Source organism: Grammomys surdaster, unplaced genomic scaffold (genome assembly GCF_004785775.1).
Source record: "Grammomys surdaster isolate TR1022 unplaced genomic scaffold, NIH_TR_1.0 165, whole genome shotgun sequence".
Classification (NCBI taxonomy): domain Eukaryota; kingdom Metazoa; phylum Chordata; class Mammalia; order Rodentia; family Muridae; genus Grammomys; species Grammomys surdaster.
The window spans coordinates 21,437,576-21,461,553 of record NW_021604613.1 but is presented as its reverse complement, the minus strand read 5'-3'; the positions used below and the strand labels follow the sequence as shown (position 1 = coordinate 21,461,553).

Below are 23,978 nucleotides of genomic sequence, written 5' to 3'. Positions count from 1 at the left end.
CATAATTTTAAACTGTAATAAAATAACTGTAATCATGAAATATGCACCGGATTGCTGACATACTAAGAATATATCGATAATGCCTAGGTCAAATACCAGGAGATGCTGAATAATATAACACTGAAATACTTAGACTTTAGAGGAAGAAAGATCTTGGTGGTTTTTACAACAGCTTGATCTACATAGCAAATTCTAGTGAGAGTTGATAGCAGCCTGAGCCTTAATCCAGCTTGGGAGTCCAGCCATATTTGGCTCCTCTTGACTCTATTGTTGAGTGCATACTTTTCTCTATTTTGACTCACATGAATACCTTAAGGCTGAGATGTTTTTATCCTCAGAATATAGTCTCTCAATATAATTATGATGCATAGAAGAAATACCAATGTTGAGGTAAAGAAAAAAATTGTTACAGACAAAACCTAAGAATGAGATCTCCAGTAATGCCCTTTGCCACCTTCATTGATTAAAACCATGCTTCTGTCTACCTTTGTTCTGTTGGAGAATTAAGAGATTCAGTAGCGTTGTGAGCAATAGTGACAGGCAAGGTGCCTAGGTTGCAAAGAACTGTAAGCTCAGTGTTTACTTCCTTGTCATATTATTTTGATTATCTTGCCCATGTGGTGAGTAACTATAGATACAGCAACTGAATGCCTAATATGCCTTACAATTAAATGTTTATAATGTTTGGGTTTTATAACCACAGTAATTCATATATATATATATATATATATATATATATATATATATATACACATATAATCTAGGTAATAGAATAAAAAACTGATAGAAACTCTACCAATGTTTACTTGACATTTATCATATGTTTCATAGGTTTAAACTGTAATAAAATAATTGTAATCATGAAATATTCACAGGATTGCTTTATGAAAACCTCCTTTCTTCTCTGACTCCCATTTAATTTTGAATATATTCACAGATTTAAAAATACATAAATTAGTCATAATCTCACAGTATTGTCCTTAACCATAATATTATTTGCACCAAAGCCAAACATACAAAATATTTTTCTCAGTTTGGGAAGGAAACAAACACCTACATAAAGAGATATAAATATTGCCTATCAGAAGAAAATAGCTACCATAAAACTATCAGAATTTTTCCTCAAAAACTGAATCTTAAAAATATAAGAACATATTAAATTACATATAGGCTCAATATTAAAGTCATTGTTGAAACATTTTGTGACACTATAGCAAAATGAAATTGACATTTACATCTTGAAAATGAAAATTCAACAGTGTGAAGACAAGTCAAAAACATTCAAAATCACATAGGAAGAGGGAAATTATGCTCTTTCTTAAGTAGTACTTTCTATTTTAAATGTAGTCAAGTAATCTTGACCTGTAATCAAAGGATGCAGACATGCTATAAAACCTACATCTTACCAACTACAAACTGTCACTGTCAACCGACGTCAGCCTTACAGTCTGACCCAGATCATTTTCATTTGCTCAAAAAGAAAAATGTGTCATTTTTATAGCGCAGGTGGAATTCTAGGTCAGAATAAGCATAATTTGAAAGAACAAGACAAAAAATACTGTCTTAATGTAGCTCTCCTTGCCCTAGGCAGTAACCCTTAAAGTGTCTCTAGAGGATATCAGTGTTTCTTTCTCAGTGTTTCAAGGTCTCTTTGTTTGAATATGAACTATTGTAGTAATGATTGAACAACATGTGATACAATGGGCACTGTCTTGTATTAACCAATTTCCTTATTTTGCTGTGATCTCTTACCTCACAGAAAGGAATTTAAGCAAGGAAGGATTTATTTCAGCTTGTAGTTTGGAAGTTTCAGTCATATGGAGGGAAAGGCATTATAAAGAGAATATCTAACAGAGAAAAGAAAGTATCTGTGCATTTCTGGCCTTCTTTTTCATTTTAATTCAGTCTAGGTTCCCTCTCATAGGATGCTGTGGCTCACATTTAGGAAAGATCTTCCCTTCCAAGAAGGTAATCCTTCCTGGAAACATCTAATAGATGCTCACAAAGATGTGTGTACCTGGAGTGTTACGTAATCCAATTAATTTAGTAGCTGAAGTTAACAATCACAGTAAATGAATTTGTCTTTCTTAAAGAAAGTATAGTTTTTCTTAATAAAAAAAATCATCAATCCTTGCAAAAATTAAAATGAAGGTAGGCGAAAGTAATGCTACATGCAAATTTTTTGTCTGAGAACATAAAGGGTTTAATGAATTCAAACCATATAGTAACATAGATAATTGTAGTTGGAGGAGAGTAAAAGTAGTAAGATATTCATAAATATAAAATCGAGGTTTTCATGAAAGCAATTAAATACATGTTGCGCATTTTATGTTCTCAACTATGAGGCATATTCATTGAGGAGACAGCTTATGGGTGTCACTATGTACTTGATACAAACACTTATATTGTAAAATAAAGGGAGAGAGAGGTGAAAATAAATGGGATAGAGAATCCAAACACAGAAAGAAAGTAAGCGATACTATTTATATGTCACCTTCTTACTGTCCTTCCCTGTGCCAAATTTAGCCCCTATATTTGATATGAAGATTCTAGCATCTGTGTCACACAGTTGGACAAAAACACATTGTGTGTAAAATGAAACTTTTAATTAGTAAACTTATAGCTTAGGATTTTAAATAGAAAATCTACAATCTAGCCAAATCCTTTCCATTTAAAGGTGCTACTTTAAACCAAATAAATATTTGAGTTATTTCCATGGAAGCAAATTATTTTCAATTCAGGAAAAAAGTCACTTTGAAAAAATCCCAACAGCAGTTTCCCCTCCTTCATTTACTTTCAGAAAATGGAAGGCTCCTGTGGATATTAACCAGCTGATTCATAACAAATTATAGTAAGACCAGAAACCTCCTCTGCTATTAATGCTGGAGGACACAATCAGTAGAAGGAAAGGGTCCAAAAGGCAGGCAACAGAGTCAGAGACAGCCCCTGCTCCCACTGTTAGGAGTCCCACATGAAGACAAAGCCACATAATTGTTATATAAGTGCATAGGGTTTAGGTTAGTCCCATACAGGTTCCCTGACTGTCAGTTCAGTCTCTGTGAGGACCTATGAGTACAGTTTAGTTGATTCTGAGGGTTTTCTTGTGGTATCTTTGACTGGCTCCTATAATATTTTCTCACCCTCTTTTGCAGGAATCTCCAAGCTCCATCTAATGTTTGGCTGTGGGTGTCTGCTGTGGGTGAATCCTCTCTGATGACAATTGTGGCTAGGAACCATTCCACTATGAGTACAGGGGAATATCAGTAGAAATCATTTCATTGACAGCTTTTGTTTTGTTTTGTTTTGTTTTGGTCAGTCTTGTTTGGTTCAATACTATGTCTCTGGGTTACCCAGCCTCTGGGTCCTAGATCTCCAGGCAGTGACAGGGATGAGTTACCTCTCATGGCATGGATCTTAAGCTGAATCAGTCATGGGTTGGTCACTCCCACAATTTCTGCACCACATTTACCCCAGAACATCTTATAGACAAGACAAATTGTAGGTGGAAGGTTTTTGTTGCTGGGTTGGTGTCTCAATCCCCCCACTGGGATTCTTGGCTGGTTACAGAAGGTAGCCAGTTCAAGCTCCATATTCTCCACTACTAGGAGTCTTAGCTAGAGCCAACTTCATAGATTCCTGAGAGTTTCAAGTGCACTAAGTTTCTAGCCTATCCCAGAGATGCAGGAAAACAATCGTTATAGTCTCATTTCATTAGATTATCTGTGGTTAGACAGTTGTTCATGATGCCTTATAATAACCCTGAGAATCTAGTGGCTCTTAAATCCATTGTTCCTCTTATTTGAATAAAATTTTTACCATATTTAAAGTATTTACCTAAATAACAAAAAATTGAAGCTGTTCTTACTTTTTAAAGTTATACTCTTTGACTCAGCTGGCAATTTTGAATACATTCTTAGGATTTTGTTTTAATAAGGTCAACAAGCAGGTTTTTTTTTTAATCAACAGCACTTATTTATAGCAAAGTCAACTTAGGAAACATAACTATTTCAATAAGGAGGCATGTTGAAACCTCTTTTTCATCTTTTCCTATATTATTATAAGGTTTTCAAAAAGGACACAAGATGAGATCCAATGGCATCTGATATTGTGTTTCTGAATAACTGAAATATATATCCATTGAATTTCCATATTTATGTATTAGAGATAATAATGATTACAACTTGGTAGAGGGGCTAGGGAGATGACTTAATGCTTAAGAGTTCACACTGCTGTTCCAGAGGACTTATGTTTAGTTCCCAGCAACTACATCAGGCATCAAACTACCACCTGTCACTCTAACTCCAGGGCATTTGACTTTCCTTCTCTTATATCTGTGGGTACTGAAACCATGGTCATTTCCTACAATAATGTTAAAAATACTTTGTAGAAATACTACTGATATTCTGTCTTTAGGCACATGCACACACACACACACACGCACATGCACACACACACACAGGTACTATGTGCAGAGAGACAATTCAGAGATTAGAGAGTGTATGTACGGGTACTTTGATGAGTGCAACTTGTAGGTACTGGACAAAATGGGAAAGGATATTCATTAGATGGATTTGATTTGATACTGGCATTTATCACACTGTATTCCTCAGTTCTCATGCATGAAATCAATAGATCAGGTAGTTTCCAACTGCATATTTTTTTTATTAGTTTAAGGGATGTTCTGGTGTATTTATCTAAGTTGTTCCAGAGTGACACTGCACCCAACTAATTGAAGGTAGATAACCTAACAGGATTAATATTGTCTAACTTTAAACCATCTTTCTGCAACATTGTGATATCATAATAAGGTAAAGAAAACCCCACAGAAGTGAAAAGCTTAACACCTTCCAGTGGTTACACTATTGTGTTGTATTTGAGAATCTGAAGGTTTGAAACAGTGTGTTCCTATATAAGAAATATACCTGTAGAATCTGTCAGGCTTTCCTGTTGTTTTTAAACTCCTTACACATGCACCAGGAACCATCTTTTTTTACTTTTAATCTTTAATGCCTATAAATAAACAGTGAGGCAGTTCCAGTCTGATAAAATACATTCTGAAGACTTGTTTCCAAATTAATTAGTTTAAATTCTAAATTATTTAGTTAGACTTCTAAAAGTGGAAGTCCTTGCCACTAATTGCAAAATACAGCATCAGTGATATAACATGAGGAGTTCTTTGTTTCATCCTAATTTGGAACATGGTTTACTCCAAAATCAGGAGTAAATATACTTATATCATAAATATAAATATATTATAAATTTTATTAACTTTTTATGTGTTGGTAAACTTGTTTTGTCCTTAAAATGTTTCAGGGATTTATCATGTTAGTAAAAAAGAAAGCACAAGTGTTTTCACTTTTAAAGTATAGTTATTTATTAATATTAAATCCGAGAGGTGTAACAAAATATAAAAAATACTTGAGTTTTAATCATAGGTTGTATTGACTTTGCTACATGTTAATGACTTGATGTCTTTAAAAAATAGATAAATGAGAAAACCCATATGGATGTTTATGTGGAATTTATATATCTATTAGCATATATAATATATGAGGGAAATACTATGATTCAGATGTGGTATTGGACAATACTTTACATGTAAAACACAAATAGCTTAGTTTTGGGACACACTGCTTTCTATAAGGCAATTGAATTTAAAATAATAAATACTCTTCATCATTTCTGAATTCTAAATACAATCATTAAAGTATGGACTTTTAAGTCAATTAAGAAAAATTCATTTGTGGCTCAGAATTCTTCTGATAGTTTTCACAAGTAGTAGGGTGAGTATGTATTTCATTATACCTTTCCCAAATCACAGCATAATTTGTGCTATCAATTGGTTACTTCCGTTTTCTCTGAGTTTGAACTTGGCACATGTATTACTCTTTTATACACTTGAGAATGCCAGTCACTTTTGAATGGGCACCCAAAGCCAAACCAATATTAGAAGCAACTGTCATTGATAAGGAATTATAGAATAATTGCATCTCTCTTACTGTTTGACCCTTTTGATCTCAATGGTGTCTTATCTGAGCTAATTAGAGATTCATGGAGCACACAGGAAGAAATCTCTCAAAGTCAGCTTGGTTTGCAATAATAATATATCCAAAAGAAATACGTAGGAATTTAAATATGTGTTTCAGCCAGTTTTATCTTGTTTTGAAAGGACCTCATAAAGAGTGAAGATTAGTCATGGATGATGGTACACAGCTATAATCCCAGCCCTCAGGAAGCTAAGGCAGGGGAATCATAAGTTCCAAATCAGTTCCTAGGCTACATAGTGAGATCTTGTCTTGAAAACAAAACCAATATTGTTAAGCCATAACTCTTTGGCTAAACTAATGCCTCTATTGCTCACGTACAAATCACTGAGAGTCATCTAGATTGACAGCGGTGAGGCATGTGTAAATAGGATTGGGTTAATGTTTGATATTTTTTTCAAGAGACTATCCCTGTGAAATGTCCAACCAAACATTTTTGTGTGATTTTTTAGTGCAGAAATAGTAGTTCTCCATTTCTCAGGTTTTGTTCCTCTACAATTCTTGCCAAATCGCTGATGAGACAAGCAAACAGTGAGGAGACACGTGTCAAGGAAAGGACTGTTGTGTGAAAATTTTAACGCAAACATCATATAGAAAACCAGAAAATACATCCCACTGAGTCTGAATGTTACATTTGGACTGCCAGGGCTTGACAGTTACTCTGTACTGCAATAAGAAAAAAGGGGTCTATTTCTATCCTATGCAAAGCTATCATCACTAAAATTCATCCAACAAACAAAGAAACAAACAAAAAATGATTCCCACAGTTTTTAAATGCACAGTAACAAAGTAGAATCTTTTAAAATGAGTGGCCTTTCATCAGTACATGAAGAAGTTAGTAGAAAAATATGCTTTGGCTTAAAATTCCAACGTATTTCCAAAAGTATATTTAACTGACATGATAAAAACATGTTGCTAAGCACACAAAAGCACATCACGATGATAAGTTTGTGTCTCTGCTATAGTTTAATATTCTCAGTAGAGACTTTTATATCTTTAGGAAATCCCATTAAGGAAAATCTAGTTGAATTATTGGTACATTTTGATATGGTTGGTGCTGTCATGAAGCAACCTTTAGGATGGATGACTTTTTAAGGTTTTCTGCAGTTTCATACGACAGTAGAGCAGTCATCGTCTTCTAAAGACATGATTTCGTTTGTGAAAGTAGTTACACAGCCTTTTTCATGAGTGTTTTAGAATTTGAAGGTCTGATTTACAATCATCCACTCTCATTATTTCTTGTCTATCTTTGAGTAAAAATTTATTTTGCAAGCATAAAAATATTCTTTTAGAGAATGTAGTTTTATTGAATAGGTTCTTGTGAAAGTAGGGATATAAAATGTAAAATGATTTATTACAGAGTATATGAACATGAGGGAAATCATTCTTTTTGGCATCTATGGTGCATATCGTCAAATATTTATTAGGAAATATCATATTTCAGTCTAGGTTATTTGCTATGTCATGTGAAATTAATGCACTTCAAAACTCTTACCACCTAAAGTTAATATCCTTTACATAAGGAACTGAACATTTTCAAAACAGAAGAAATAATACTGTTTTAGTTAATAAGTAATCAACTTGAAATCTCTGTCTTTGCTAAAATCCATTGGAAAAAAACTCAAGGAGTGAAAATCTGTAAACTCTCTTTAATATCTTCTGGACACCATTTATATGTTTTGATGAAATATTTACTGTTCAGAAAATGTATGAGCATGTGGTGCTTAGACATACTTCGAATTATAATATACATACACCTGTCAGCACCATTCCAAAATCATCTGACCTGGCATTTTTCTCTTTCCAGTTAGGTTACCAGCATTTTTCTTATCAGAGTTTCAAGGAGCTTTGGTTATAAACAACTCATTACTGATACTCTTGTATTCCAGAGATGTATTAGCTTGAGTCACTCCCAAACAGGCATTCTTACTTTAGATAAGTGGTTCTCAAGTAGAAGTGATGTGGATAGATTTTTGGCAATATCTAGGGATATTGTTGTGGCCAAAAAAGAGAGATGCTGCTACTGAATATTGACAATGAGGTAACTTCAACAACACATTTGTAAACAGCCCAGAAGGTCAATTGTGCCACTGTTAAGGTAGCCTTCATGAAATCAAATTATACTCTGCAACAGTTTATTAAAATGCATTTTCATTTACTTATGAAAAGTAGTCAAAGTAATTATAAATATTCCCATCCCACTGCTTAGTGTGTGATCCTTATTCCTTGTCCAGATTTCTAATTTGTTTTCACCAAATGGCATGCTATAGTTGCTCTTCCCCAAATATTAATCATATATGCATGGTTTATTATTAAAAAATCAAAACAAAACCTGCAGTTTACAATAGGAAAGGCTTTATCACAGCCCTGGTGACTTTTTATTTGCTTTTGTTTGAAATGACTAGATTCATGAAGTGTGGAAATTGCCTCATGCAGCTGCTTTTTCCACTTCCTCTGTCTTTCTGTCTTCATGCTTTATTTTTATTTTTTTATTCTGGTTGGCAGAACTCCACTGATTGCAGCCGGAGTCATTGGCGGCCTCTTCATCCTGGTCATCATGGCTCTGACATTTGCTGTTTATGTCAGAAGGAAGAGCATCAAAAAGAAACGCGCTTTGAGGAGATTCCTGGAGACAGAGGTAACATTTCCACCAGTCTTTATGAATTTGGGGGTTTTCTTTAAGTTTTACAGCCTAGATGATGCTCGGTGTGGTGTGGAGATTCCTATCCTTATTAAAAGATTTCTTAGTAGCTGTGAAGTCAGCGCGTGTCTAAGGAGAGGCCATCTCAATGGTATACGTGAGAAATAAATAGAAATTTGTTGTTTGAAAGTGTGAGCTGTGTGCACTTTAATTAGCATCCCTCAATTGGCAGCCAATTATTAATTACGCCTAAAGTGAAAAATCTGAGCACACAGGTTAAAGCTTAGAGCTGTCATAAGATAAGACTTTTAACACCATTTATGGGATGTACTTAATAGTGTGTGTTACATATTGAGGTTATAAAAATTATCCATAGATTAGCACCATATTGTGTATATTGACACATGAGTTCTTTAGCATGCAAGCTGATAGTTTGAATTGTACGGAGACAAGGGGAGAACTATTAGAGGAGATAGTGCAGTCGTAGTTCATTACTGAGTTCCATCCTACTTCTTCGTTCTGATAGTCGTATCTGAGTCTGCTGGAAAATTCAGAGTAATTCAGAATACAGTTGAGTGCTACACCCCAAGATATATACCTAAATATGTTCCGTATACACATGGACATATCTCTTGCCCAAAGTGCTGAAACCTCCTCCCCAGTTCTACATGTGTTTTTAAGTGATTTCTATATTTTTTTTTGGTTCATTTAAGCTATTCATCATAGGGCTGTGGAGACGACTCAGTCAGTACAGGGCTTGCCTCATAAGCATGGGGACTGGAATTCAATCCGTAGAATCCACATAAAATCTTACTATGGTGGTGGTATGTGCTTATAATTCCAACACAGGAATAGGTGGGTCCCTTGAACTTACTTGCAGGACAGTTTCATGTACTTGGCAGACGCCAAGCCTGTAACAAACATAGTATTCCCCAAAAGATAGACAGTACCTGAAGTATGAAACCATAGCTTGTCTTCTGGATACCCACCATATACACAGATACATGTGTGTATAAACACACATGTACCCATACATGTTATGAATCATACATAGCATCTAAAATATCTGCCACCAAGTCCTGTAGAGTAGCTTGGAATGACAAGCTCTGCTGGAGGACTTTAAAAAAAATTGTTGTTGCTGTTGTTTTCTAAAATATAAAATTCTGTGATTCTGAGATTGTATTCTTGACCTACTCAAATTCTTAATGTTCTAATGTATTTTTTTATAATACAAAATGAGAAAGTGGTAAAATGTGAAATTTCTTGTCAAACTCTTAGAAAATAGACTGGTTTTGTTGATAGTTTTTATCATGCTTTTCCTAAAATCCTTGCTACCTCTGTATCCACTAAACTCAGGCCCACTCCATTGGTTTAATGGATCATGATGTTCACAGAAGCATGATGATAATGGCCAGAAAGGAGGGCCACAGCACAGTTAGCCTCGTAAACAGCTGTCTTGAAATACCGTCATGATTCTAGACAATTTGAGTAGTAGTAATCTTCAATTACTTTCTCATGCAAAGTATAAAACAGACTATATTTTTGTTCCATTGATTTTTTTAATTTTAATTCCTTTTTATAAAAAGAATCGAATTTTTTAAAGCTTGTTACTTCTCTTTTTCGAGCCCAATTTATAACAAAATGTTTTTCCATGATGTAGGTTTTGGGTCCCTCAAACCCTCTGCAGTACAACAAATTTCTTTATCCAAGGGTGATGCCTTCTAAAACCAAGGGATGTCTGAAACTAGAAAATAATGAAGTTAATATATACTATTTATTCCTATACATGCATAACATTGATAAAGTTTGATTTACATATCAGACATAATAAGTTAATGACAGGTATTATTGATAAAAATAAATCAATTGCTTTAATGAAAATTATTTTAAACTTACGATTTTTTTCTGAAATTTTAAGTTTATTATTTTCCAGTTAACATTCCAAAATACAGATAGCTGAAATTTCAGAATGTGAAACTATGGTTGAATTGTACTAATTTAGACACTGTCTCACCTATACCAATGATTACTCTTCTGCTAAATGGCATCTTAACAATTATGTCAGATACTGTAGAGATGGCGCATGATTAAGAACACTGGTTCCTCTTTCAGAGGTACTGAGTTCAATTCCCAGTAACCACATCACGGCTTACAAACATCTATAGTGAGTTCTAATGCCCTCTTCTAGTATGTAGATAAGTGTACATGCAGATAGAGCACTCATATACATGTTGGCCACACTCAGCCCTCTCTTGAGCTGTCTGTTCTTACTCATATCTTACTCATTATATTCATCTCGTGTCTGATGTTTTATATCTTTATGCTTCCTTCACTCTGATGCTACCTCCAAACTCTTTATTACTTTTTTAAAAGTATTTTATTTACATTCTAGTTGTTGCCTCCCTCTTGGTCCCCCCTGCCACCATTCCTCATCCCATTCCTCCTCCCACTTGCCTCCAAGGGGTGTTCCACCCATCAAGCCTCTCCCTTCCCTAGGGCCTCAAGAATTAAGCACATCTTCTTACACTAAGGCCTGACCAGCCAAACTTTTGCTACATATGTGCTATGGGCCTCAGACCAGCCCATGTATGCTCCTAGTTGGCTACTCAGTCTCTGGGTGCTTCCTGGGGTCTGGGTTAGTTGAGACTTTTGATCTTCCTATGAGGTCGCTCTCCCTTTCAGTTTCTTCAATCCTTCCCCTAATTCAAACATAGAAGTCCCTGACTTCAGTCAAATGGTTGGATATAAGTATCTGTTTCTATCTCAGTCAGCTGCTAGTAGCCCTATGCCCTCTCAGAGGACAGGCATGCCAGGCTCCCATCACAGGCCCTGTAAACACAACATACTATAGTACTGTCAGACCTTGGTACCCCCCACCCCCATGATGGATCCCAAGTTGGACTAGTCACAGCACTGCATTTCCTTCGGTCTCTTCTCTACTTTTGTCCCTGCAGTACTTTTAGACTTTTAGGAAGAGTTATGGGTCAGGAATTTTAACTGTGGGTTAGTTACCCTGTCCTTCCATTTGAGGCCATGTCTATCTACTGGAGATAGACTCTTCAGAGTTCCCATTCCCTAATGTTGGGCATTTTGGCTAAGGTTACCCCCAATAAGTCCTGAGTGTGTCTCATCCCCCATGGTCTCTGGTACTTTCTAGAGGGTCCCCCAACCTTCCACTTCTTGAGGCTGTTAGTTTCTGTTCATTCTCTTGGTCCTCTGGGCTTTTCTCCTGTACCTTCCCCACCCCATATCTATCATTTTCCCCTTTTCTCATTTCCCACCCCTTTTCTATGCATGTCCCTCCCTCCCTCTGTCTGTCATGATTATTTGACTCCCACTTCTAAGTAGGATTGACACCTCCTTACTTGGGCATTTCTGTTTGTTACACTTCTTACAATCTCTGGGTTGTATCTTAGGTATTCTGTACTTTTTGACTAATAACCACTTACCAGTGAGTACATACCATGCATGTCCTTTTGGGTCTGAGTTACCTTACTCAGGATAATATTTTCTAGTTCCGTAAGTTTACCTGCAAAGTTCATGATGCCCTCCTTTTTTAATAGCTGAAGAGCATTCCATTGTATACATGAATCACACTTTCTGTATCCATTCTTCTGTTGAGGGACATCTGGGGTTTTAATGTCATTCTATTTTCATTATCTTAAGACATATCTTAATACACAGCTATTTAGAAGCCAGAACTAGAAAGCCTTCACCCTCATTTGCTATTGCATCCCTTTGTGCCCCAAAGCATATTTATAGTCTAGAACCAAACTCTCTACTGAAGTCACTACTTAAAATGAGTTCACAACTCACCATCATTAATAGATAACAGCTGGTGGTCCACACAAAAAATTGTAGAACTTCAGGCTTCCTCGGGTAGGAATTGAAACTTCACAAGAACCTCATATATTTCATGTATTTAGTGTCCAAAGATTAGCACCACATTAACTACAATCCCCTTCTAATGGGAACATGGTTGCTTTCAATTATTGTAAATGCTAAGAAGGGAGTATTTCTGGTTTTGTTGTAGTTTGTCTCCTTTTACTTTGGTTATGTACTTAGCATCATATCTTTTAGTCAGCATGCCTCTTAGTGGTTGAATAGATGCAACATTTGAGTCCACCTAGACCAAGAACAGGTGCAAAGACAGGATGGGACCCTGGCTGATATTACAGTCGTAGTGTTTGTCAAAGAAATGTGTGCCAACATATTCTTCTAAAAGCATTAGAAAAGAAGCTGAGGGCAAGAAGCAGAACTGAGTATGAATGAAAGATACACCACTCTCTGCTTTTGCTTTGCAGCTGGTAGAGCCCTTAACCCCCAGTGGCACAGCACCCAATCAGGCTCAACTTCGCATTTTGAAGGAAACAGAACTTAAGAGGGTAAAAGTCCTTGGTTCGGGAGCTTTTGGAACAGTTTATAAAGTAAGTAAAACACAGTATGTGCGATGTCAATTATTTACGTTGTGTTTCAGGCTTTTAAAAAATAATAGCCAAAGTAATTACTTTAGCCAACCTAATATCTTTTTTGTTTTATTAAATTATTTTATTTACTTACATTCCAAATATTGCCCTGCTTCCTGGTCCCCTTCTCTCCGAGTTCTTCACCCACTTCTCCCTCTTCCTTGCTTCGGAGAGGATGCTCCCTCACCCAAACATTCACCCCACCTCACCCCTGCCAGCTTTCCCATACCCTAGTGGATCAAGTTTCTACAGGACTCCGGGCATCCTCTCCCACTGAGGCTAGACAAGGAAGTCTTCTGCTACTTAATTTCTTTTTAATATCCAACCTTAGTAGCGTTGAGAAGTTGCTGCACAGGGAAATTCATTCATGTTTATTGAACAAGCTTGGCTAAGTGCAGTCTCTAGAGAAAGAGAGCTGCAGGGGCTCAGCCTAGTAGAGTCCTTTCAATGCCCTTTGAGCTTCTCAACAATTTTTTCTCTTTGGCAAATTTCATTTTTTTTCCCCAAATACTCAACCTTTTCCCCCTAGTCATTGCATCTTGTGCTTTCAGAACTTCCAGAGTAACCTCCCACAATCCTTTACTCTTCTTTCTGCCCTTTTATTCTAGGCCCTGTCAGTACCTTACTAATCGATCACTTGAAATCCATATGAATGTGCAAAAAGTGTTATTAAAATGAGACCATTATAACATTTTTATAACGGATTACATATATGGATTAGTAGTTAATACTAGTATCTTAATGCCCTTACAATTGTGTTTTTAAAAATTAATTATAGTACAATTTGCTTTTGCAGCTTACTGTATATATTCCAAATGATATGTTTATCTTTGATTTTAACAAAACATGTGATAGGTAGATTGAAATTTAGGAATTTAATATTTCAAAATGCTCAATGCTTTCCCTACTTAATAAGATGATTTAAGTTGTTATGGTGATATATACCTGTGTTGTGCTAGGAAGCTTTCATGAACCCCAAAAGACCACCAAGGAGGCAACTCCAATATAATCACATTAGACTTTCTGTATTACAAACTGGAGTATGAGCACACAGCTGAGCCACAGGATGGTTTGGTGAAGCAGCCCTGAACCCTCATAGGGACAAGGTTTTATAAGAAAATGGGAAAAAGTGAGAGAGTGCCCAGCCTGACAAGCATCTAACTAAATGTCCATTGTAAGCCCACAGATGGATGGTCTGAAGTGAGACCGTATACAATCATGAACTGTCTGAAAGTACATCTGAAACAATCAGACTAGTCTTTGATTAACTGTTTCTAGGAAGTAGCTAGGGAGTAACTCTGGACATGGACAAGCCATGGGATCCTTCCTGGTACTTGGGTACAGCTTGGGTTCAGCTTTGAGTTAAGTTCTCAGGCTTCATTCTTTTCTTTCTTTCATTCTTCCTCTCTCTCTCTCTCTCTCTCTCTCTCTCTCTCTCTCTCTCTCCCTCCCTCCCTCCTTCTTCCTTCCTTCCTTCCTTCCTTCCTTCCTTCCTTCCTTCCTTCCTTTCTTTATTTCTTTATTTCTTTATTCCTTTATTTCTTTCCTTCAAGATGGAGGCCAGTTTCAAGATGGAGTAGGTTTGGCCTCTCACCTGTAACTTCAAACTTGTGAGCTTGAGCCAGAATTATTTGAGCTAAAAATTTTGAGACCAGCCTAGACAATTCAGTGAGAAAGTGTTTCAAAATCTCAAATAACATAAAATAATGATTTATTTATTACAAAAATAATAAAGTTTGGTCATACATCAGACCTAAATTTTCCTTTCCTGGGTATTTGCAAATCTTTATAAAATAGTTACCTTTGGAGATCAAATTGTATAAATTTCCTATCATTTTGTTGTGCATATTTTGTTCAGTTAAATCATTAACTGAGTGTCTAATTTGCACAGATTCTAGTCTAGGCTGGTTTTGTCTTTCTGATCTTCAAATTCTTTGCAAGATCAAAACACAGAAGTTATCCTTTATCTATCTTTAAATTATGCTGGAAAAAAGACACTATGCAATTTTAAACTTAAAATTTGAATTCAATTTTGTTTAATAATTTGAACGTTAATGTATTTTAATGAAAATTTCTATAAAATTATTTGGAATAATTTATACATAATCCTAAATGTTATCTTAAGTAAAGATGTTGGAAGTAACTAATTGAATCACTACTATCTTATTTCCTATCTCTCAGAAATATTTCTTTACCATGTATACTCCTTCCTTCATTCCATATAAAGGTTTTTGCCTCCCACTGGCCTGATGATTTATCTGATAATTGCTTGACTTCTCATACACATTAATATCAATGAGGCCTTCAGAGCTAGTTATGGGAGAGTCGACAGAAACCTTTAATAATTTCTTTCCATGTGTTTTATGTTTACAATCATTTCTACATGTCATATTGACAAAACTGAATGTATGTAAACTAATTAGTGTTTATAGAAAAGTTATTAGAAGTTTCATCAGTTTATTTAAATTGTATTTCTGAAATATGTGTTGCCAGCCCTATGCTTTCATAAATGTATCATACATTGTAAGACACACTCTCTTAAGCTATGAAAAATTTTGGTGGCCACACAAATGCCAGTGGCCTGGGTACATACTTGGTTAATTTTTCCTTCAAACTGAAGCTTTGTGATGCTTCAACAAAAAATATTAGGACCAATATAGGTAAACTTAGTTAAATTTTACATGCTTAGGTCAATTAAGTAATGTTTAAAGTTTTTCCAAAAGTGGTACAAATTAATTCACACCGAATTTATATTCTCATTATAAGACTACACTTTAAGAATATTTTAATATTGATGCCATTGTTTTATAAAGTAATTCCCTGTGTGGTTATTTTATTGAATAATGGTAAGCATGTTCCATGCCCTAGATACCAACTCTGAGAAAATATAGCCTGAGGTTTTAGGTACTTAGTTGTTTTTCTTTCTCATCCCCCCACTTCTGCTTGAATACACTTTTTAAAAATTATACCACAGATAAATTATGTTACTGTTTTGCATTTGTGCACATATATTTCCATATTGACTCTGCTTGAGTCAAACATGATCATAAATCTCATCCTGAAGTTTTAAAGCACTTTTCTTAACTGTTGCTACTATTCAACAGTTCTCGTACTTATGTCTCCTCTATTACTCTAACTTTGGCTAATACAAACACATTTACCTATGCTATGTGTCTCTCTAACACTGTGACCAGATGATAGAGAAGGTAGAACTGTAGCCAATAGCTTTGCCTTTCAAAGTTAAACTGTCATAGTTAATCATGAGGTTCCTGGCTGTCATATCCTCATATGTGTTTCTGTATTATTTTTTAAATATATACTTTTTTAAAAAAATCATCAATGATCAATGCATTCTTAGCTATCCTATAAAAATCCTTGTCCTCATTAAAGTGATAACTTTTCCCAGGAACACTATTATTTATTTTATACCTTAAAGTCTACATTTTTAATATTGTCCTAATCCCTAAATTCTGGAATTATGTTCATAATAAGATTGAATTGCCAACGATCAATATAAGTACTAATATGAATCCAGAGACAATCATTAATATACAGAATTTAATAAATAGATAAATCTCTATCGATTTAATATACCCTAGAATTTGTTCTCGAATATTATTATATGTAATATATTGATATATATGAATTATATATGTTTATAATTATATATGTTTGCATGCAATAGCAAATAATTTAAAAAGTAGGGCATGAACCTGAAGGAGACTGGGCAGGGCTATAAAAGGTTTAATGGGAAGAAAGAGGAGGGAGAAATGTTGTATTTGGACAATAATTCATAAAATGAAGTAAATTAAATTTAAAGCTTGATCAGCCAAATCAAACCATATTTTGTTATAAATATTATGTAATCTCAATATAGAATTAATGTAACTTTTTTCCCTGAAAGGGTATTTGGGTGCCTGAAGGTGAAACAGTGAAAATCCCCGTGGCTATTAAGATCCTCAATGAGACAACTGGCCCCAAAGCCAATGTGGAGTTCATGGATGTAAGTAGACAAGTACATAGTCATAATTTTTCTTTATAATTAAACCTCATGCTTGAAAATAAAATAAGAAAAAGGCAACCACCTTTTAAGGGTTTTTACCTATAAATGTTATAATCTCATATTTAAAATTTTAGGACCCCTTCACTTTACATTTATCTTTCAGAACATCCATGGTTTGCAGCTGTCTACTGTGATTACACTCTAGGATAACTTTGGTAATATAAAGATATTTATAATCCTCATGTTGAATTTCCTTATGTGAATCATGAATGTGATATTTCAGTTTTCATACTTTAGATTATAATCAGAAATTCATTTACTAAATGCAGTTACAACGGTGTCAAAAATACTTGATCGTGATAATAGTAAATCATTTGTATTTAGGTAATATTATAAAATACTGAAACTATATATTATTGGAAAAGTTTGCAATAGGTTCCAAATAGTGTTCTAAATATTTTACAAATGATCTTTCATATCACCAAGTTGAAAGAACAAACCAAGGTTATCTAAGTTTTGCAAAGTGGAGAAATGATGCGTAGTCAGCCAAATTTAACCAGAAATATTTTCTTTAGGAGCAGAGAATTGTGAGGATTTACTTATCCACATTATAGCAATACCTCAGCCCTGCCCTTTTTGGTAGAAAGGCAAACATAGATAATTAGGACAAAACATTATGTAAATTTGTCAACCTGTGCTCCAAGAAAATGTTACACAAATGAGATTGAAAAAAAAAGTTTAGTTTTAGGAGCAGACACACTCTCAGAACCACAAATGTGATAACCACATTATGCAAGTCATGAGGTTGCTTTAAAAAATTAATTCAGATGTTTAACATTTTCTAGTGTTATAATTTATTGAGACAAAGACAATCAAAATTAGTGATGATAGTATGTCAGTCGCTCCTGTATTTCAACAGAATCCTATCTACTTAAACTTAAGTTCTCAAGTGAAATTTGCAATCCAGATTCATCAAAGTGGGCTATGGCAAAAGATTCAACTTATAATAATAATAACAAAAACTGCTAAGTAATGAAAGATCTTGATTAAGTGGATCAGAACTTGAAGATTTCCCCCAGAGAAAGTCGTAGACTGAGCTGTTCAAATTTTAGAAGGTAGGGTTGAATAAAATTTTATGTGTAGCCTGCTGTTATTTTTCACATTGATATCTTACTAGGGATTCTGAAATAGACCCATATACATTCTTTCTCTGTCTTTTAACATAATGTCTTCAATAATAAGAATGATTTTGATTTCAAAGTGACCTTTACATAAAGACGATACAAGCAAACGCACTTTGCCTCTTTTCAAGACAGATTGCTACGCATTCTTAGCCAGTCTATCTTGAAAGCTCCTTCAGGGTTTTATAGAAGCTCAGTATATGACCTTGAAAATTTTGAGAATAATGCTATCTTTCATGAGGCTATTTTAGCTTAATTTACTATTGCTTATTACATAGTAGGACTGAAAAATGTACAAGCAAGCGACTCTAAAGAATGGTCTCAGTGCATATCAGTTGCTAAATAATTAAAATACCACCATTCTTGCCTAACTAGCAACACTTTATAATAAATATTACTTATCTGGTAACTAAATATTTTTTTCAGCAGGTCTCTAAAGGTTACTATACTCCCTGCAGTTAATTCCTGGCTCATTCGTAACTGAAGCCTTTTTCAGTGTTTCCCTGATCATTCAGTTTGAACTAGATCATGACTATAAACTGAGGAAGGAAACTGAAACTTTCAAATTAAATAGAAATTACCAAAAAATTATTATGGTAAATAAAAACTGGATGTTCATATATATAACTGATAGAAGATCAAACTTGGCCACCTTGGGCTACAACTAAAGCTGTAATTCACAAGAATGCTAATAATCTCTGCTGGAGGCTTGAACAGTCATATTTCCATGGAAACAGTCTGGCAAAAGAGGGTTAAGAGGCTACAAAATAATCACGTAAAAAAGAAGCTCTAAAAACCTCATCATGATTTCGAATGATTATTTGAAAGCTCCTAACCCCATTCATCCATTCCCTTTCCCCTTGATCTGAAGCCTATTCCCATGGAAACAGGAGTAGAATGGTAGCTTCAAGTCTTAGCTTTCTGTTGAATTTTAGATGAGCCTCTGATTGAGCCTGAAAGTAATCATTTTCCTAGATAGATAATGGATTTGGTAACTAACAGACTAAAAAAAAAATCTGTTCTTTTTAAGCTAAGAAATTAAGAATTTTGTTTTGGATATGTCTTTCCTTCTTTTGGAGAGATGCTAGATTAACTGCTTGCTGGCTTGCTACTGGCAGAGTTTTGATAAGTGGAAAGCAGAAATATTTTCTACTATCCTGGTAACCTATTTTAATATATTGAAAAGATACCACCACACCAATTAAATCCTTTTCGACAGGCAACATTGATGGTGAATGCAGTATTTAAGTATGTTAGCATAATTTTCATGTAAATGTATAACTATATTCTGTGCCTTCATTTGTAGATTATAGACAAACCACAGAGTATTTTAAGGATTAAGTAACAACTCAAACTAAAAGGGAAGGTTCATGTAGGCAAAACTTTGTACAAGTTGAGCCAGAGGACAGAGTGGAGTTTACAAGCCATTCAGTAATAGTAAAAGCATTAAGTTTGATGTGTCTGAGTTTAAGCTCTCCCCGAAGCAGAAGCTGCTCATGAAATACCTAAGCAGAAGTAATTTACGCTAGAGTTGGATGATTCATGAGTAGGGGAGTACGGAAATAAGACAACAGAACTGCTACCTACCACAGTGATCTGTGATTTTTTTTTTCCTTTGGAGAAGCTCTACAATCTAGTACTCATTGTCCAATTAAAGAATTAAGAAAGTTAAGCCTACTATTCTCATATAACTTCATTGGTTGACAGTTTCTGGGAAAGTGAAAAAAACTAGAACCCATATGGTAGTTCCTATATCACTGGATGAGGGTTAAGGAGATAGGGTTCCTTAATATCTTCATGGCTTGTTGAGAATGGGAGAAAACAGCTTCAATAGCAAAGAAAACCACTAGGCAGAAAGAAGTGCCTGGGTACGAACTGTTTTAACATCATAGTAAAATGTTTCAGGAGAGCTTTCAAAGAAAATTATGATCTTCTGAAATCATCTATGGATCTATTTTGGACATTAATTTATTTCTGTGTATATGTATATATGTACATATGTATGTGTGAGTGTGTCTGTGTGTGTGCGTGTGTGTGTCTGTTTTAAATAGTAAAGCTAAAACTTACAAAGACAATGAAAACTATGAACACCTCTTAAGCATTAGACTCCTTCCCACTTAGGCTGTTTATCTCTATAGTACAATATTCTACCTTATATAATGATAATGAAAACATACATAAATATATTTATATGCGTTTACTGGTTATTACAACAAATGACCAAAAAATACTGCAGCTAAATTATTCAAACTCATCACCAGCAGCTAACGCCTCTATTGATATCTAAGGACAAAGGACAAGATTTTTCTATTCTTTTTAAATTTTTACTACAAGCAGAAAGTAAATCAGGGGCAGACCATTTTTTATCAAATGTTTCACTAAAAGCAAAGGAAGGAGAATTTGGTCACAGGGCTGCTACTTAGCTCGCCTGAATATGTCTAATGGATTCATAATGACAATAATAACATGCTCCTAGTGAATGGCCAGTGCATTCTTCATTCCCATAAAGGAAGATCACATTGAATGACATTAAGAAAATGACTCTAAAGGTCTATCTTCATGTGGAAGATGCCTGCATTTATAGATATTTCTAATTCTTGTTTCAAGTAGCACAGTTTCTCTGGGAAAATGCAAGCTTTTAAGAGGTTTGTTTGTTTGTTTGTTTGTATTTAAAAATAATCATCAAATTGTATGGAAGATATACCCAGGAAAAGATGATATTTCAATGAGAGTCCTGGAAAATGAGATGGGCTTCTGGTTTTTCTCAATGTCTTTTATTTTATTTTCCCATGGCATTTGTGCTCATTATCTGTTGAGATTGTTTTTAACTGTTTTAACTAAATTATTTGTTTTCTTAAAAAATAAGCTGGGAGTGGAAGAAATATATAATTACACTAAATTCTAGGGATGGGCTTCCAGTACAGGCTCAGAGCACATGGGAATCCGCTTCACTACAGGTCCAAACTTCTCATGCTACATTTTCAACACAGTTCATGGCCAGGTGATTCAGGAAAAGGAGTTTCATGTGACCTGTCAGCATTTTGTAAATTGCATCGTTTGTGAAAGGAAGGTGATTTTCTTTTTGCTGTGCCACAGGGACTTTTATTTATCTTACCCAACTGTCATTTGGCTATTTTCCTAAAGTAATGTTCACATGATTTTGCTTATCCTTTCTGTATTGCATTTGTGATACTCGGGCTTGATGCAAGTAACTTCTTCCAACTCTAATTGATGTCATTATCGGAGTGGGTTAAGAAACATATAATCTATTCATATTGTAGCAGCCTTGTAAAATAATGTGCAAAAGTTTCGTTCTATATTTTCACACTACAACGTTTTCTTTGTGTTACTACATATGGTCAATGATAACTTTTAGATTCTGCATCATGTTAATAATTTAGTCTTAAAAATTTACAATGTTTAATTATTCCATATTTGTCCATATAGGTTTGCTCATTTTATATATTGTAGATTTCAGATATAAACATCCCAGAATCTTTTTTTGTTGTTGTTGTTTTGTTTGTTTTTTTTGTGTGCTTTTCGGTTTTTTGAGACAGGGTTTCTCTGTGTAGCCTTGGCTATCCTGGAACTCACTCTGTAGACTAGGCTGGCCTCAAACTCAGAAATCCGCCAGCCTTTGCCTCCCAAGTGCTGGGTTTAAAGGCATGTGCTACCACTGCCCGTCCACAATCTTTTAAAGCCATATATTGTAGAAATGATCTTCCAAAAACCTGTTAATAACTACTATTATCCTTAAGAAAAATATAAATAATATATGAAAAAAATAGTTTTTAAAGTTCTTGAAATTCTCTTTATTCTAAAAGTAAAAATGATGTTCTCCTAAAGAAAATGTATAACAGCATTTGAACAGCCCTTAATCTTTTGATACCCTATTACTAAAATATAAGAGAATCATCCTGGTGACTAAGTAAACTGATTCCACTACAGTTTATCTAATTGCTCTTGTGTTCTTGTGGTAGCATGTAAAGTCTGTTTTGTATACTGTTCAACAATCAAGTCTCACGATCCCCTACTTGTTTCCTTTACAATATCTTTCCTGTGTCTCAGGGTCATGACTTTCACCTAGACTCATGTCTCTTGGCATCCTTAAGTACCTTGGCCTGTCAACTTAATCACCTTCCTGTAGACATAATCAACCTCCCTGTTTCTTAGAATTATGGCAGCCATGGCAAGCCGGAAAATAGTGAAATTCTCAGTGTCTGGGTGTAGTCCTCTTTTCAAAAATACATATTTGCTCCAGATTAGCCTCCAAAATGAGCAAATTCTGTCTCACCCCTTCTATGAACAGGACCTCATCCATGTCTTTGTTATGGCCCCTTGAAAATTTTAAGGACTTCTCAATTTTTACACACCTAGAATTGTTCTTTTTGTGTTCTCTTCCAGAATACTTCCGTCTTACATCTTACCTGTTTAATTTGTATCTTAATCTCCCCTATTTTCCATATGGGGAATTTAGAATATATCAGTCATATATCACTTCATATCAACTGAATAGCAAAAGCTTTGGCCTTTCCCCCAAAAAAATCACTCAGGTACCCTGTTCTTCCCATAATGCATTGCCCACACAGGGAAAGTTGTGGGCTTTTCTACTTCAGTTATATGTCACTTCTTTCAATATGATCTGTCTACTTGGTATACAAGTGTCTGTGTGTACACGTATACACTGCTTATGTGTGAATGGGTACGCATATATCTGAGCAAGCAAGGTGAGGCTAGATTACAGGAATGAGTATTTTCTCTGCCACCTTTCACCTTATTGTTTGAGGCAGGAACTGTCACCTAATCTGATTCTCACCAATTCTGTTAAACTGACTACCAAGCCCCAGGAATCCTTTTTCTGCTTCTCCAGCACTAGGATGTCAGCCACATACTTCCATGCCCAAGTATGTATGTACTTGCTAGAAAACTACATTCAGATCATCATGCTGGTACTGAAATGTGCCTTCTCCAAAAGCTGTCTCTACTTTTAATATATAAAGCTTCAATCATATCATGTCTCTGCATGAAGCTGCCAGTGTCATCATGCAAGTGCAATAGCCAAGTCCTTAATTCGCAGAGCTCTTGATGGTCATTGTCCTCACCAACTTTAAAACCAATGGTCTTTGTCCTCACCAACTTTAAAATCAGTTCCCAATGAAGATAGTTTGTTTGCATTGTGTAACCACCAGTAAAACTTATAAATTCCTACTTTATCCTTATTTTCTCAGGCTGAATATTCTCCTTCAAAGAGTTATTTCCTGACTCCTAAGCATAAGTTACTACTTAGACCCTATACCTTGATTCTCCTTCCTAGAATTTAACAAGTATTGTATGTTAAATTTATATGAGGCATAGTTTTATTTGTTATATTGTAGACTCTTATTCTTTTTGTTTTAGTTTTCTTGTTTGATTTTGTTTTGTTTTTCAAGACAGGGTTTCTCTGTGTGGCTCTTATTGTCCAGGAACTCATTTTGTTGACCAACCTGACCTCAAACTGACTGAGATCCACCTGTCTCTGCCTAAGACCCTCTCCTCCTCTCTGTCACTCTGCCTTTCTGCCTCTCTGCCTCTCTGCCTCTCTGCCTCTCTGCCTCTCTGCCTCTCTGCCTCTCTGCCTCTCTGCCTCTCTGCCTCTCTGCCTCT

The 23,978-nt window shown here is 35.0% G+C and overlaps 1 protein-coding gene across 2 annotated transcripts in view; it reads left to right on the top strand.

Moving 5' to 3' along the window:
• The window catches only part of Erbb4 (erb-b2 receptor tyrosine kinase 4), a 983,956-nt gene that overhangs the window by 762,651 nt on the left and 197,327 nt on the right, over nucleotides 1-23,978 (top strand). For both annotated transcript variants that reach the window (XM_028765623.1, XM_028765622.1), the window contains exons 17-19: nucleotides 8,550-8,682; nucleotides 12,990-13,112; nucleotides 17,056-17,154. In XM_028765623.1, the coding sequence (XP_028621456.1) occupies nucleotides 8,550-8,682; nucleotides 12,990-13,112; nucleotides 17,056-17,154 (355 nt within the window). The remainder of the gene's footprint in view (nucleotides 1-8,549; nucleotides 8,683-12,989; nucleotides 13,113-17,055; nucleotides 17,155-23,978) is intronic.